Source organism: Oncorhynchus masou, chromosome 27 (genome assembly GCF_036934945.1).
Source record: "Oncorhynchus masou masou isolate Uvic2021 chromosome 27, UVic_Omas_1.1, whole genome shotgun sequence".
Taxonomy (NCBI): domain Eukaryota; kingdom Metazoa; phylum Chordata; class Actinopteri; order Salmoniformes; family Salmonidae; genus Oncorhynchus; species Oncorhynchus masou.
Window position 1 is genome coordinate 51,448,781 of NC_088238.1, and position 17,284 is coordinate 51,466,064.

Here is a 17,284-nt window from a genome sequence, read left to right on the forward strand (position 1 = left end):
CCTGGTCCCAATTGTCAGGTGAGAAAAGGCTACAGAAAAATGTCACAAGCCTCCAGGTCTCACACACATCATAAAGTACGAGCTTCCCATGCTGTAAACTGACACTAAGAACCTTTTGCTCAAGAATTTGCATTCTGAACCCTGTGACAGATACGTTTAAAGACAAAATTATGGTTACCACTATTCCCACATACTCATGCTCTCTCGAAACGGTATATCACATAGCAACCTGGTATCATTAGGTCGTTATATTTCTCAATCCACTTGGTAAATTAATGGTAATTGAGCAATGCGTCACTGCTACAAAACAATACAAAATATCTGATATAGCAATGGTCTCTTTTCAGAATAACAATGATTTTTACATGAGTCATTATTGATACATAATCATACATTCACATCTACAGTATATATATATATATATATATTATTTATTTAACTAGGCAAGTCAGTTAAGAACAAATTCTTATTTACAATGATGGGCCTACACAGGCCAAACCCTAACGCGGACAACGCTGGGCCAATTGTGCGGCCTGTGGGACTCCTGATCACGGCCAGTTGTGATACAGCCCAGGATCAAACCAGGGTCTGTAGTGACACCTCTAGCACTGTGATGCAATACCTTAGACCGCTGTGCCACTCGGAAGCCCTTTCGGTCATTTTATATCCATGTGATAATGTCATGAAAGAGAACCAGTTTCCACTATTTTTTAAATGAGAATAGACTCTTTGAGCGACACTCTTGATTGTCCTTTAAATTGAGCGTCATTCCCTTTCTATTGTGTTGTGTGTACCATACCACTAGTACAAGGAAGTGCATGCAGGGGGCACTCCACTTTGTTGCTGCCTGGGTGCACATTCAAATAGGAGGCCATGTGAGAGGCAAAAATCTAGTCAGACTGGCTTGGCAGGAGCAGTAAAGAGGGAGGACGAGAGAAAGAATATAGTTTCTCTACAGTACTTGAGTCATTGCTGCTGGCAAGTTTTGACATCATTCAAACAAAACAAGCAAAATATCAATGGAGAGAAATACCCTGAGGCTGTTATTGATGGAATATAACAGCGATATGATTCACTTTATGCTATGGTCACCTGCTTTTCAACTTAATCTTTAGAATTTACAATGTCCACATTCAGGGCCCTTTGTCCACACATGAAAATATAAATAAAAGGGAGGTTGAATCACTAACGTTTTAGGCAAAGAAGAACACAGGATACAACATACATGATATAACATATTTATCTTAATTTATAATTGATGCATAATGCGCATTCAAGTTGTTCAAAAAAGCCATGAGAATATATGATAATTACGCAAATGCCTATATAATTGTAGTAGTTTTGGTGTGATTGCGCAACATTATTATGTGTAATATATTATTGTTAAATAACTTACGTCATACATTATTGTGATGTGTAGGCGGGTGGCTGGGCAAGTGTAGCACAGGTGGACGTTGAAAAGGGGTGGAGTGAAAATATGAGGAAGAGACAGAGAGCACTGTGGACAGGTAGAGCGAAACACACCATTTTAAGTGAGGATTCTCAGATATTTTGCGATTAAATAAAACAACCGACAACACTAAGAAAAGAAAAATAATGATCATTTGTTGACGAAATGAAGAAAAACAGTATGGCATGTGATGTGGATTATCTCTAGGTCTATCGAACCTATTTGGAATCAGTTAATTTGTTGTTGTCGCGCATAACCGAAAGCTGGGTTCATAAATAAGCAAGATCGTGGCACCAGTAGACTTTCAGGTCATATTGTTGAGGGTAAGTATTTACCACTCATCTTTGTTGAACTAGCTTTTGGCATCAATTTACCCCACCAGTCAATACAGTATATTGACAGTATTTATTCTGAAAGGCGAAACAATGGCGTCCCACAACTAACGTTACAGTTAGTGGCGTTCAGTAATTCATAGGCCTACACCTTGATTTACTGTCAACTCCAGGGTAACAAATGTTGCAGAGTTACTTTTAACTCTGTTGAGAAAAATGGCAGTAACATTTTGATAGGCAAGAATGAATCAAGCATTTGATTTAGAGAAACGCATTTTTCTGTAAACCCCAATGCATGCCTTTTGAACCAGATAAATCAAAGCATATTTTCACATTTTTGTTCTGAACTATTTTCTCGAAAGTCATCATGGATGATAATTTTAATGCTGACCATAAACCAGCAAGCTCAATTGAGGATTAACACAGTTTGACAATGGCAGCGTTTCCCAAACCAAAGGGTGCATGTTTTGGTTTTTGCCCTAGACCTACAGAGCTGGTTGAAATAGTCAACTCAGCATTAAGATTTGATTAATTGAATCCGCTGTATAATGCTAGGGCAAAAACTAAAACTTGCACCCTTTGGGGTCCCCAGGACCGAGTTTGGAAAATACTTATTTAACAAGGGTCATAGGCAAATAGTTATGTCACTGCTAAGAGAGGTTAGTGTGTATCCAGGATTGTGTATATATATGTCTTTGAAATAATTACTGAACTTCCAGGCTACTTCATTGGGATTACATGAAGGCACTCCCAGAGATTGCTTGAAGGCACTCCCTTTGTTGACTGATGTAGATTGGGGACAGTTCTGGTTGTTATGAATCAGCCCGAGTCAGTCAGGCCATGCATTCTGTTAAAAGAGCCCTTCTCTGTGAGGAGATGTTATCATGAAGCTTTGTCAAACTCTCTCTTTGTTAGAATCCCAGCTTATCAGGGATCATGTGTCCAGTAGGTTTTTCAGACTCCAGTTATCAAATCAAAGTTTATTGGTAGCGTACACAGATTTGCAGGTTTTATGGCAGGTGCAGCGAAATGCTTATGTTACTGGTTACCCCATTAGTTGGTCTTTAATTGATCGAGTGCACTCACCCAATCAGCACCAAAAGACGTAGCCTCAATTGTAAACAAAGCCTCCCAAATGCTTCATGGACAGAGCAAATAGGCCCAAACAACCCTATAGCTACCTCCCTCTTATACCATTCATTATCCGGTAACTGAGTGGGTTTAAGATGCATTCCTGTGTACATAAATCTGAATAACCCCAAAGCAATGGCATGCATGAGAAATGACCCGTGATTGGTTGCTCACATGTTTTTACTGCAGACTTGGCACAGGATTGTGACTTTCATGAAATAGTTGGGTGTGGGTTTGGGAGTTGTCCTTGGGAATCTCTTTTGACAGGAATAGTGCTTGTCCGGGCTAGCCCCTTCTTGCGTCTGTCTGCATCAATGTGTTTTTTGTCAGTCTTTCTGTGGAAATACAAAATGGATATGGCCTTCATCTGTTAACCAAGCTACAGTCTGCACCCACATCAGGTACCCATCATCAGCAATGACATAGACATACACACATGTTATATCTGATATACGTCAGACAGTTGATGTGAGATAACTGGTTTGAGTTTCCCAGAATAGTTGACACAAGAATGTAGGCCTCTGATTCACACCCTTCTCTGTGATTGTTTTATAGCGGCAATTCCCTGACGCGGAAGTCCACACGCAGACAAGGACATGAAATGACGTGTGTAGTTAGATAGACGTTGAGTAGTTGTTGGAAATTACAGCTTGGCGTCACAGGTTGCGCCTCTTTGTGAATTGCAAAATTTGAGATCAAGACAGAGAGAAGAACATGCACTTCCAGTAGTCTCTGAGCAACAGACGTGTGGGCTTGCTTGCTTTGAGATTGCAAGAAAAATACTATTTCAAAGTTGATGTAGGAGCTGGACAAAAATACGTCACTTGATTTAAGAACCGAAGGATGGGCACCAATGTTGCGGTATGATTAGCTTTATATGTGGTAGCAGTAAACAGTGAGCAAATGTATTTTGAAACTAAGTGATAAACACCCACTGGCGTATTCTATTAGCACCCAATTGCTTATTCTTATTCTAACTCACTTTAATCTCTTTGGTTCCTGTCCCACCCTCTTCCCATCCTCCATTGGTTAATTCTTCTCCTCAATCGTCGCCTTTCCCCTCTGTTTCTGTAACTGGTTCTTTGTCCATGTAAACAGGGGTGATAGGATTTCCCCCAACAAATGTCATATAACAAACTTGATTCAGCTGACACTGACTTTGGTGCCAGGTAAAAAAAAAATGTTGCTCATTAGGGTTGTTTTATGGTGTTGATTTGATACAAAACAAAGGTCTGTTAAGTGTTTGGCTGGTACTGAAAGCTGTCACACTCGGCTCCCTCTTGTGTTAGACAGCGCATTAACTCAGGACTGTTATTGATGAATTCTTGTTATGGGTGTCCATAGCGACCAGAAGAGGCAGGTATGTGAACTTTGAACATAATTACGGGGATTTGCTCGGGGATTTGAACTTGCAACCTTCCAGTTACTAGTCCAATGCGCTAACCACTAGGCTACCCTGCCGCCCCTTTGGTTACAGCTCTTTGACTTTCTCTGATGTTCCTCCACTGAACAAAATCTGTGAATTCTCAATTCAATTATGCATAATATTCAAATGGTGAAGCTGCTGGGAATTAGCAACAAGGCAGTGTTTACGCTGTATCTTGAAATTGGCTTGAAATGCATCCTCCCTTTACTCCCTTAAGGTGATCACTGACTGGACTGGGGAAAGCTATACCCTTGCGTACTTACCTACCCATTCTAGTTAGATCAGAAACGACTTTGACAAAGGAAGGATATATTGTTCTACTAATGGAACCGGACCATCCTGATGCATTATTTGGATCTCCATTAGCTTTTTTTCAGAAGCAGCAGCTACTCTTCCTGGTGTCTGCACAAAACACAAGTAACAAAACACTGATGCACCCTTAAGGGCAAGGTGTGTTGCTCTGTTTTGAGCCAGCTGCAGTTTTGCTAGGTCTTACTTTGCTGCACTTCACCATATTGCCGGACATGTAGAGTGTGGAATCATCCACATAATAGACAAAGCTAGAATGACTAAGACCAGTAGCAAATCATTTGTACAAACAGATAAGAGTAATGGCCCAAGGCAACTGCCCTTAGGGACACCGCAATGTACATATCTGATGTAAGAGAAGCTTCCATTGAAGAACATATAAGGTCTCTCTGGGTTCTATTGGATAAATGACTCTCCAACCATGTGATGGCAGGTGATGTAAAGCCATAGCAAGTGACAATTTATGTTCAATAACATCAAAGACTGCACTGAAATATAACAATACAGCTCAACTATCATCTTATTATTAGTGATTCATCGATATTACATTTTGGCCGATAACAATATTTTCCTTTCTAAAATAAATAAGTATAACCGATATTGAAAATATTTGCGGCCTTTTAAGCATTCTAGTACATTTAAATAGTTAGACCACTGCGTCCATGTGTGTATTAAGGCATTGCATCTCAGTGCAAGAGGTTCGAATCCAGGCTGTATCACACCCGGCCGTGATTGGGAGTCCCATAGGGCAGCGCACAATTGGCCCAGCGTCGTCCAGGCTGTCATTGTAAATTAGAATTTGTACTTAACTGACTTGCCTAGTTAAATAAAGGTTACACACACCACACTGACCAAAAAGTTATTTTGTTGGCATTTACCTATGTCCCCATTACCAGTAAAACATAATGAAAACCTATTTCTTTCACTTGCTGTGCATTTTTGTTGTTCATTTGTTCAGTCGTTTCATTCTCAACCAGGATTTCTTTGGAACGCCGTTTGGGTCTTTGCAAATAACACAACATAATCTGTTTCAGTAGCTGTAGTTAACTAGCTAACTATATAGCTAGGTGTCATCTAAAATAGCCCTAATTTATAAGACAGTTCTTATTTGATTAATGGTGGTCGGACCAATCTATGTGAAGCTTGGCACAATAAGGATGAACCACAATAGTGAACTTGCGGTTAGCCTTAAAAATAAAAGTCTGGCATAATTCTATTTGTATTCATTTGCATCACTGTCAATGACATACTTTTAATTTGAAGGCAACCTGCAAATTCCACTATTGTGCCTAATCCTTATTGTGTCTAATTTCGCAACACATAACCCGGCCCGTTCGAGCCTCACTAAATCAAATCAAAGTTTATTTGTCATGTGCGAAGAATACAATAGGAATACAACCTTACAGTGAAATGCTTACTTACAGGCTCTAACCCATAGTGCAAAATGATGAAGCTAGTTGGCTGCTTATAACGTTAACTTTGGACCACAGGGTTAAGTAGCTGGCTAGCTATTTATTTGAATGAACTGAAGTTCAATAGGTGAACAACAAGTGACAACCTAGCTAATACTTACTCACAAGGATTCCTAAATCATTGCTAAGAATATTCTACAATGTAGGAAAAATAAAGAAAAACCCTTGGATGAGTAGGTATTATAAAACTTTTGATAGTGTATGTACATGAGATATCATCAGTAAATTAGCTAAAATTCTGAACATGTTTTCACCTCGTCAATATGTGATATTGTGTGTAGATGGGTGAGAATCTAAAATGAATTTAATGTGGAATAAGTCAAGGGGTATGAATACTTTCTGAAGGCACTCTAATATGGTAAAATATAATAAATACATTGTTTATCAGGTCTGTGGGATGTTAGGCTGAATTTACTGACCCTGAAGCTTGGCTCTCTCATTCCTCCCGGGCTTTAGGGAGGGAGGGTGGACAATGAGCTTGTCCCCACGCTCTCTGGTAGCTTTCATAGCTAGGATGAGTTATTTCCACCTCTGGCGCACAGCTTTAGAGAAGTCCTCGTTGAGGAAGATGTCGGTTCCTCTCAATTTCTTAGCTCTCTCCAGAACAGCCGTCTTGTTCTTGAACCTTAGGAACTTGACGACTTTCAGCCTGGGTCTGTCACCTGGGCTGGTTACAGGTGTTCCAGACCTGTGGGTGTGGCTCCACCTCAATCTTCCTATGATCCATCTGCAGTTTTTTGTGATACTTTTTCTCACATTCTCCTCAGAATCCATCCATGTCTCATGATTCACACACAGTGCTGATGTCATCTCGAGAGGACTTAGTTTTTTTCCATCTTGCGGAATGTCTCTTTCAGGACACTCACATCTCCCTGGGAGAACTGCAAACTGTTCTGAAGGTCCTGGACCTCTGGTCAGATCGTCCATTCTTTTGTTAGTTAACTAGTATTTGGAAAAATGTATTGAAGCTCGTTTCTTGTTGCTGTAACAATTGCTTGTAGATATATTTTTGTTGATTTTGAAAGGTCTCGCACCTGTGATCGCGAAATACTGTCCACTCCATTACTCCAACCTTTAACTTTGGGTAACATGATGGTAGCAATATAGGCTAATTTCGGTACTCCACGCAATTCCAGCCAGCACCACTGACAAGGCCGACGGTAACAGCACCTTTACATGACTCTTCCCCTCCATCCTTTTTGACCCCACTAGTGCTGTGGTGCCCTGTAGGGTCATGCTGATGGACCAGGACACTCAGTGGCTGTACCACCTCCTGGCCGAGGTCCAGTTGGAGAGGTTCTACCTGCGTGTCCGGGACGGCCTCAACATCACCCGCATAGAGCACTTCAACTATGTCAAGGAGTCTGACCTCGAGCAGATCGGCATCAGCAAACCAGGTCAGTGCTCGACGCAGTTGCCTCCAAATTATTCGTATCAGAGTTTTGCTGTTTTGACCAGATGGTATACAGTTACGGATTAAAGTGACTTTTTGTAGCAATTTAGGCAGCAGGTTAGGATAATTAACGCAGCAGGTTAGGGGAATTGGGTTAAGGTTAGGAAAAGGGTTAGTATTAGCTAAAATACGAAAATTCTAAGTAACGTGAACTTGATTATTATTATTTTTTACCATAGCAGTATACCATCCTCCATGTTGGCACTACCAGTAGATTAGTGGGTTACGGTAGAATTGAGTTGTAAGTGCTGTTGATCTAGTTTGTTTTATGATCTATGGTTATTTTTTTGACATGTAGGACAGAGAAGATTATGGGATGCTGTGAAACGGTACAAGATTACCATGAGACCAAAGTCATGGATCACCAAGGTAAGACATGTACACCACCTTCCACAATGTATTTTTTGATGATTGTTAATTGTAAAACATTTCAAAAAAAAAAAAATCTTTTTTTTTTCTTTCTCCCAGGTCTTCAGTGGCCGTGGTCCGGAGGGCGGTGACCAATGGGGCAGTATGGGGCAGGGCCAGGAGACAGGAGGGCGGGCACTCACCTGTCTGATTCAGGACAGTGAACTATCTCTAGGGGAGAAGCTGGGCATGGGCTCCTTCGGTGTGGTGAAGAGGGGAGAGTGGCAGACCCCCACTGGGAGAGTGGTGAGTGTTTCTAGTGGGACACTATTTCCCTTATTTTACTCACCAAGTCCAATGTTATGAATGTAGATATGCAGCAGTACTAGTGAAAAGCCAGAGCTAGATTTCCTGTTTGGAAGACACACAGGGCAAGATATCTTAAAGATCAATAGAAATTGCATTACAGTATATTCCTGATCAATAGAAATTGCATTATCTATTCCAACTGTTATTAATCAGTACACCTAACTCATCCATCCTTCTCCTTTCTGTTGCTGTGACAGCTGCCAGTTGCGGTGAAGACTCTGAGGAGTAGCCTGTCCAGACAGACGGACACGCTGACAGACTTTCTCCAGGAGGTGACCACCATGCAGTCTCTAGACCACCCCAACATCATCCGCCTCTACGGAGTGGTGCTCACACAGCCCCTGAAGATGGTGAGACTGCCATATTCTTTCCAACCTCTGAAAGATGGAGTATAAAACATATTTATTATTTCTACATTACTACATTGAAATCCCGTCTCCTTTAATTCCTGGGCCCAATAGGCTAATATTCTGATCGGAAGTTTGGTTATTCAAATACAGCCATTCAAATTCAAAGAAACTTTCAGTGGTCATTCAGATGTTATGTTTTTCAAAGAATTCACTTAGGGAATTTTAGGGGGGAAAGTAAAATCCTCAGAGTAAAGAAGTCCCTTTAAAACCCTATTATCTTTCCCCCAGGTGACAGAGGTGGCATGTCTGGGATCCCTGTATGACACGCTGCGCTCTCGTCAGTACGAGTACCCCCTGGCACGCCTCTGGCTCTTCACCACCCAGATAGCAGCAGGCATGGAGTACCTGGAGGGTCGCAGGTGAGACACAAAACAGTCCCACTCTGTTCCCAAAACTAGAATCGGTTACAAACAGTGTGGACTAAGTTTTGTAGACTTTACCCTTTGTCAAAGTTGTAAAAAATAGCGTTGTTTTATAAGGAGTGCAAAGGCAAATTGAGTTATTGAACACGCACACTTCAGAGTGGGCATTCCCTAATGGAAATCTGAAAATGTTTGCTAGAATTCTGCAATAGGATCTCGCTAGCTTGCGCTTGGCCTTGCCCAACTCCTTGCTTGTTCTGCCCAACTCCTTGCTTGTTCTGCCCACTATGACTTGTTTGTTCCCATTTGGAATGATGGGCTGTGGTCTATCTTGGTTTAGTTATAAAAATATTTGCTACAACCACATATGCCAGTTTAACCACTAACTTTACTGTAACCCTCACCATAACCCTAAATGTAAACAATTCCTCTGACCAACGTAATACATTTCCTGAAAGCCAATCAAATTTGACCAGAGGCGGATGAAGACACTTCTTACCAATGAAAACCCAGTATCATTTGTGGTTCTGGCTGGTAAAGTGTGCCTGTGTTATATCTCCTCCAGGTTCATTCACAGGGATCTGGCTGCCCGGAACGTTCTGCTGGCATCCAGGGAGATGGTGAAGATCGGGGACTTTGGGCTGATGAGGGTCCTGAGTCAGGAGAAGGACCACTACATGATGACAGCCCACAGACGCATCCCCTTTGCCTGGTGAGCTGAGGAGGAAACATCAAGGAGTGTGTGGGGGGAAATGTTATTTGCAAGTCATTGATTGTTTAGCAGTGTAACCTAATGGAAGCCAATGTGGAGATATCACTACTGTGGAATTTTCTTTGCTGAATGATTGTCAGTTTGTAGTAATTCCATCTCTCTCTTGCGCCCTCCAGGTGTGCCCCAGAGAGTCTGCGTTTGGGCTCCTTCACCCATTCCTCTGATGTGTGGATGTTTGGGGTCCTCCTCTGGGAGATGTTCACCTATTGTGAGGAGCCTTGGCTGGGGTTATCTGGCAGACAGGTATGTGTAGAAAAAGTTTTGAAATTGAGTATGGAGACAGTTTTGTACACTTAAGATAAACCATGACTCACAACGACTCAGGGCTCCATGCATCTGTACGACTTCTGAAATATTTGAGCCCTTTTTAGCAAAAAACATGTTCAGTATTGTGTGTGTGACCACAAAAATTGCAATATAGAGATATTGAATATGTCTTTGTCATTAAACGTTCCTCTCTTCTTTTCTCTCCTCAGATCCTGTGGAGAGTGGAGAGGGAGGGAGAGCGTATGGAGAGACCCCCTGACTGTCCTCAGGAACTCTACTCTGTGATGAGAAAGTGTTGGGCCTGCACCCCATCCGACCGACCCACCTTCTCCCAGCTCACCACTCTGGTGGCAGAGGTAACAGACTACACATTTCTATGTACATTTGTTATGAACTGTATACAGTTACATTATACTCACCAAAACGTGCACCGGGGGGGGCAGGACTGAGTTTGGTGATCTCTGCTCTAATCCAGTTGTTCCTTAACATGTTTACTTTTTTTAAGTATGTCGGCAGTGACAAGAATACAGGCCATTTCCATTTTGAGACGTGCTTAAATAGTTTTTCCCTCCTCCCTCTATCTAGGCTCAACCTATAGAGGTGCGTGCTGTGAGGGACTTTGCGGAATCTAGGAAACTCACTCTGCTATCCAACGACCTAGTGACCGTCATAGACCATGGGTGAGTGAGGGATAGGAAGAAAGAGAACATTTATGGACACGAAAGATGGAATAATTTGTTAAACCTGCTCCTTCAAAGAGCTCCACTCATGAACCGCATTCCAACCCTGATTTGATGGTTAACCCTAATCCTCACATTCTTGCCCCCTTGTGGTAATTCTTGAGAGGGAGGTATTATCAAATTCCTTATCACGGAAATCTTACAATTACTCCATGCTCTGTCTGCTTTTCTTAACTTGGCTAACACTACATTATGCAGAGTCTTATGTAAAAGTGTCAAGAGGGTTGTTAAGGACTTATAAGCAGTTTATATTTTTAGTTAAGTCTATAAGTCAGTATAAACGGTTATAACTCACTGGTTGAAATTGTACAATGGTCATTGGTTTCTTAATGTGATTCTTCCCCTGTAGTCTGGAGCTGTGTGAGTGGAAGGGTCAGAACCAGAGGACCCTGACGGTGGGCTGGTTCCCCCCGAGCCTGGCTGCCCCCAGCAGCACTCCTGCTCCTCCCGCTGCCCCTGCTCCTCCCGCTGCCTCCAGCCTCATCTCTCCCCCTCTGAAGGGCAGTCTGCAGCACACAGGGCATGGAGACACCCACCCCGACCGTAGCTGGGGCACCCCGGAGCGCCTCGATGAGTCAGTCAAGTTTTAATTAGTTTTCGATAAGGCTTGGATAATGTTTTGCTGCTGGGACTTAATCATGCTGTATGCTAACCTTGGTTCCTGCATTCAACAGCGCTGTTTTCTTGTAATGTTTGACAATGATGAGTTGGTTAAGTTAGAAACTGCCTGCAGGAGGGTCTTAGCTGGAGGAATTAACCACCTTCCACTTAGTATTCAGCACTTTTCTTTTGTAAACATTCCACCATGATGTAGTGTAACAACCTACTCAACCCATGGCTATATGATAAATGTAGTATGACTTTGAACCTTTGAGTATACATCCCATGACCAATGTTCCCTTTAAATGTTTTCACCACTGAAGAAATTTCAGGTCTGCTGAGCGCAAACTGTAGGCCTACAGAGATTTTTGAAGAAAAAAAACATGCAGGGCTTGACATTAACCTTTCTAGGGCAAGCATTCCGCTAGCGGAACCCCTCCACAACATTCCTCTCAAAAGGCAGAGCGTGAAATTCCAAAATATTTTTTCTAAACATGTAACTTTCGCACGTTAACAAGTCCAATACAGCAAATGAAAGATAAACATCTTGTTAATCTACCCATCGTGTCCGATTTAAAAAAATGCTTTACAGCGAAAGCACAACATATGATTATGTTAGGTCATAGCCAAGTCAAAAAAACACAGCCATTTTTCCAGCCAAAGAGAGGAGTCACAAAAAGCTGAAATATAGTTCAAATGAATCACTAACCTTTGATGATCTTCATCAGATGACACTCATAGGACATCATGTTACACAATACATGTATGTTTTGTTCGATAATGTGCATATTTATATCCAAAAATCTCAGTTTACATTGGCGCGTTACGTGCAGTAATGTTTTGATTCCAAAACATCTGGGGATTTTGCAGAAATACTCATAATAAACATTGATACAAGTGTTATTCACAGAATTAAAGAGACTTCTCCTTACTGCAACCGCTGTGTCAGATTTCAATAAAACTTTACAGAAAAAGCATAATCTGAGAACAGCGCTCAGAACCCAAAACAGCCAGAGGAATGTCTGCCATTTTGGAGTCAACAGAAGTTAGAAATTACACCATAAATATTCACTTACCTTTGATCTTCATCAGAAGGCACTCCCAGGAATCCCAGTTCGACAATAAATGACTGATTTGACTGTTCCATAAAGTCCATCATTTATGTCTAAATAGCCATTTGTTGTTCGCGTGTTCAGCCCAGTAATCCATCTTCATGAGTCCCTCCTTTATAGTAGAATCCTCATTCAAGTTTCTAAAGATGGTTGACATCTAGTGGAAGCCCTAGGAAGTGCAACTTTATCCATATCTCAATGTGTATTCGGTAGGCCAACCTTTGAAAAACTATAAACCTCAGATGTCTCACTTCCTGGTTGGATTTTTCTCAGGTTTTCGCCTGCCTTATGAGTTCTGTTATACTCAGACATCATTCAAACAGTTTTAGAAACTTCAGAGTGTTTTCTATCCAATACTAATAATAATATGCATATATTAGCATCTGGGACAGAGTAGGAGGCAGTTCACTCTGGGCACGCTATTCATCCAAAAGTGAAAATGCTGTCCCCTATCCCAAAAGAGTTAACCTGTTTATCCACTTGTCCTTCAGACAAAGAGGTGACTGAAAATGTTGTTTGATGCAAGAATCCACTTTAAAATTGCATAATTATTCCCATACAATTATGCTACCCGCTGCATATTGGCAACTTATTCAAGCCCGTCTCAAAATACAACACTGCCGCTTTAAGACAAAAAAAGCTCTTTACTTGACTCACTTTTCAATGTTTTGTGCTCTTGTAGGAAGCAATCACTCCCCTATTGCCGACTACACATCATCTATTACTGGGCTAATAACTCACTAACTAGCAAAGGATATTAAGAAAATGTACACACGTGGCTTCATGCAGCTCACGCTTTGATCTCAAAACAAGCGCATCTACACACGACCGCTCATGTGCTAAACACAGTCCAGTTCAAAGTGAATGGCACAGATCCATATATGGCAATTGTCTATTTGCATATAGGCCTACTGCAGCTCTGATTCGTTATGGCGCGCCGGTCTGTAGAATGTGGGCCTGAGTTGTGCATGTCAATGCAATAGAATTCTACTCAGATGCGTTCTGCCGACAACAACATCTCTTGCATAGTTAGTTTTGCATAGTTTGTTTTGGTATGTTGCATTGAAAGTGGCTAATATTGCATTGATTTGATCACAATTGCCACAGTAAAGGGAAATGTTGATAGTGTTAACTAATGGGGAAAACTCTAGAAAGTTGAATCTCGTGCTTCTCTGTGCACGCTGATATTTCTTCTGCGCAGCAGTCCTGGGGGAGCTGCGGCCCGCACTCAGCTTAGAGGCTGTGACCAGTGTGTGTTTGGAGAGTGTGTTTACCTGTGTTTTGTTATCTGATATTTTTCAGGAGCGTAAACTGGAGGAGCGGCCCAGCAAACAGAGATCGCGAGGAAGAGGGCTCCAACTTACAGAAAATGTCAGGTAACGACGTCAAGCAGAGCTCTCTTCGTATATGGCTGATACGAACATGTTATCCATGTTCTACTAGCATTGAGAGCAACGGGTCGCAAGTTCGATACCAACTAGGGATAACCACCCCCCAACATGCTGTATACTGTACATCTTTTGTACACAATAAATATGTTTAATATAACTATCCTTTTGTCCCCAGGTATGACCAGGAGTCTGGAGTCTGTCCTGAGCGATCCCCAGAGCTGGACTCAGACGGTAGTAGGGGTCAGGGTGGACCCCCGTCGTGGACCCGTCCCCGCCATGGGGGCCCACAGCGTGGGGATGCAGCAGGACATCCGTAGGTTCAGCGAGGCCAGCATCAACCCCCCGGCTCGCCCACCCCCACCCAACCCCAAAAACTTCAAGATCCCCCAGGTGGTGATCCGAGATCAGAGGCCTACTGCAAATCCAGCCCCAGGCACCTCATGGCCTCCACAGCCTCCAACACATCCACAGCAGCAGATGCTACAGCCAGCCCAGCCTCAGCCCCAACCACCGCAGACCATGGGAGGAAGCAATCTGGGCAAGATGGCCCACATGGCACGGTCAACACCAACACTGGATAACTATGGGGACAAGGAGAGGGATCAAGAAAAGGAGAGGTTGGTGAGGGAACGAGAGAGGGAGAGGTACCCGCCTCAAGTGCAACGCACCAGGGAAGCCGTCATAGCACAGGTATGGAATTGATGTAGGGTCTTTAGTTCTTGAGGTGTTAGACTAATTAAAGAGCCTGAACTGTCTAAATTACTAAGGTATTCTGATTGGTCAGGTCATGGAGGCGGTGCATGGAGTAACCAATGAGGAGGTTCGTAATGCACTTCGCCGCAATGAGTGGAACCCTGTTAGGGCCCAGCAACAACTCAAGGTAAGACAGAATTTCTCTTAATTCTTATGTAATAATTCCAAAATAATGCATATTTTATTTACATATACTTAAAATGTATTCTCCATTGACCAACAACTAAGAACACTAAAATTAAGTATTTGGATCAGTGTTTATGTAATTAATACTAAATATGATGCCCCAACCTCACCTCTCTCTCTCTCCTTCTCTCTCAGATGGAGCAGCTGTACTCTCTGAGCCTGTGTTCTCGTGACGACTGCGTCATGATCCTGTCCCGCTACCAGTGGAATCTACAGCTGGCTAGTCGCTACCTGATCAGAATGGTACGGGAGGACAGGACTGGAGGAGGAGAGAGGAAGAGGAAGGATGGAGAGAGAGGGACAGCCCCTGTTGCCATGGCGAGACGAGGAGGAGTATGAGAGGTGGAGGGATACTGGAAACAGACAAAGCTTTACAACATTTTAAGAGGAACTGACAAGGCATTTTAGGAATGAAATGGATGGGAGGAGGATAAAAAAAGGAATTGAATATATATGGGGTGAACCATAAAGACGTTACAGTCCTTAAATACTATTTTATCCTTTTTTTTACAGTTCTGTTAAAAATATTTTTTTGTGACGAACTGCCACATCCTCTCTGTTCTCAAAAATAGTTGTATCATGATGAATTTGTATATATTGTATTAGCATTGATTATATTTGTTGAATAAATTGTTGATACAAAATGTGCATGAGCTAGTGGTGTACATGTGGCTCATGCCCCTCAATTTGACAAATCATTAGAGCTGGGATGTTGTAGAATCAAGAGAATATACAGTGTGATGTAATTTCCTTTCACAGGAAGTGTTTGGCATTTCTCACTGCCTTGACTTCCTAATTGACCTCTGGTTGTGAGCTTCCCATTATGCTGTCTGTAAAACTGGAGCAGGAGGAGGTTACATGGGGCTGGAGAATCCAGCACGACTATGGAGGGAGATGGCCTTATGTTAAACTGTACTTCAGCATGCTTCCAGCAAGGGGGGGGGGGGGGGGGGGAGTAATGAGAGCACCTCCCTTATGTTGTGAACCTGCCTTACTCCTTTCAGGCCCCCTGGCACTTTGCCACTACTATTTTGTGAGGTTTGAACCGTCAACCTGGTGACCAGGATCTCTTTAAAATCAAGCACGACTCTGTAATTGAGATTGACAATCACAATAAACAAATTGATCATGCTTTGAAACCACAAGACAATTTCCCATTGAGCCGAAATATGCAGTATTTAACTGTGAATGCAGGAACGTAAATAAAATACCCTTTTTTTTCTCGGCCTAAAATATAGACAACTGCACATGTATGAACCGTTGTATTTAATATTAGAACTTGGGGTGTCACGTTCACAAAGATGAATGCCTACACAAAGTGTTTGAACCCAGGTCTGTTTGGGATCGGGGCATCTGTCTCGTGTATTCCTAGTGTCATTTATTTGTTCATGGGGTGAGTATGAAGTTGGCTCTATGCCAGGGTTAGGCAACCCTGGTCCTGGAGTGCTGCAGCAGTTCATGTTTTTGTTTTAACTGACATGGAAGACCAGGTGTGTTGAATTTAGGCAATCACTGAACTGATCAATTAGCTCAATGTGGTGACTACTGTACATGTAATTATGACAATCCTGCTGTACCTGCAGCACTCCAGCAACAAGGTTTCCTACCCTGCTTTGTGTACAATTTGGGGAAAGTTTTTGTATTAGGTCAAACAATTATTATTTGTGGTAAATAGAGCAGTTTGGGATCTTTCATTCAGTGTGACCTGTAGTTTTACACTAGTGCCGAGATTCAATATGTCAAGTTCTAGGCATTGCAGCTTTTATGGTGGATTGAGATGCAGCCCATACAACAAAAACATCTCTAGCTTTAAAGGCAATTGCCGACTGAGCCAACATATGCAGTGTTTACCGGTAATAGGATTATCCTTTCAAAACCGCAATGTCTCTAACCTGCGATTGGATTGAATCCCGGCCTAGGTTTTGTGAGTGCCAGAGAGAGCTAGGCCACTGAGGGTGGGGTGGAGAGCAGTGTTTATGAAGCCCTGTTAAATAAATGACATGTGTTACTAATTGGAAAAATGTATCCTGCCTTACAGGCTTTTCTTCTCTCTTTCACCAGTCTCCACCCAACATTTTTTAAAGTCATGGGCCCAATTCCATTATTTCCCCTAGTCTCCTTCCCTAGCTCCTACCCTTTCCTTAAAAAAAAGGTTATGGGTTTAAACCTTACCGTTGCTTTATTCAACGTTGCTATCTAATTATTTTTGTTGTTTTTGCACAATTTTACATTTAAGGTGTTTGGTGCAGTATTTCAGAAGTAAAATATGCAACGTGTTGTCTTAAAGTCGGAGCTGCTGGGCAGGTCTGTCTCACTGTCTATGCTATTGGATAGAGAGCAATCACCACAGCTGTTCACCCCATGTTCGTGGGCAAATGAACATCATCAAATCAAATTCCAA

The 17,284-nt window shown here is 42.2% G+C and overlaps 1 protein-coding gene across 1 annotated transcript; it reads left to right on the top strand.

The window, feature by feature from the left end:
* The first annotated feature begins 1,459 nt into the window (after positions 1-1,459).
* Positions 1,460-16,014, top strand: LOC135516375 (activated CDC42 kinase 1-like). The gene is made up of 15 exons (XM_064940641.1): positions 1,460-1,773; positions 7,333-7,517; positions 7,872-7,942; positions 8,042-8,227; positions 8,488-8,640; positions 8,929-9,059; positions 9,628-9,774; positions 9,951-10,077; positions 10,311-10,457; positions 10,687-10,781; positions 11,191-11,415; positions 13,856-13,929; positions 14,120-14,634; positions 14,729-14,824; positions 15,019-16,014. Exons 2-15 carry the CDS (start codon positions 7,355-7,357, stop codon positions 15,220-15,222), a joined length of 2,334 nt encoding a protein of 777 aa, XP_064796713.1. The 5' UTR covers positions 1,460-1,773; positions 7,333-7,354; the 3' UTR covers positions 15,223-16,014.
* Positions 16,015-17,284: the final 1,270 nt, after the last annotated feature.

Bases quoted from the DNA above. Each gene is read 5' to 3' on its own strand.
- LOC135516375 (XM_064940641.1), top strand. From the start codon at position 7,355: ATGCTGATGGACCAGGACACTCAGTGGCTGTACCACCTCCTGGCCGAG. The intron at 10,458-10,686 runs GTAACAGACTAC...CCCTCTATCTAG, and splicing joins TCACCACTCTGGTGGCAGAG to GCTCAACCTATAGAGGTGCG. The intron at 10,782-11,190 runs GTGAGTGAGGGA...CTTCCCCTGTAG, and splicing joins GTGACCGTCATAGACCATGG to TCTGGAGCTGTGTGAGTGGA.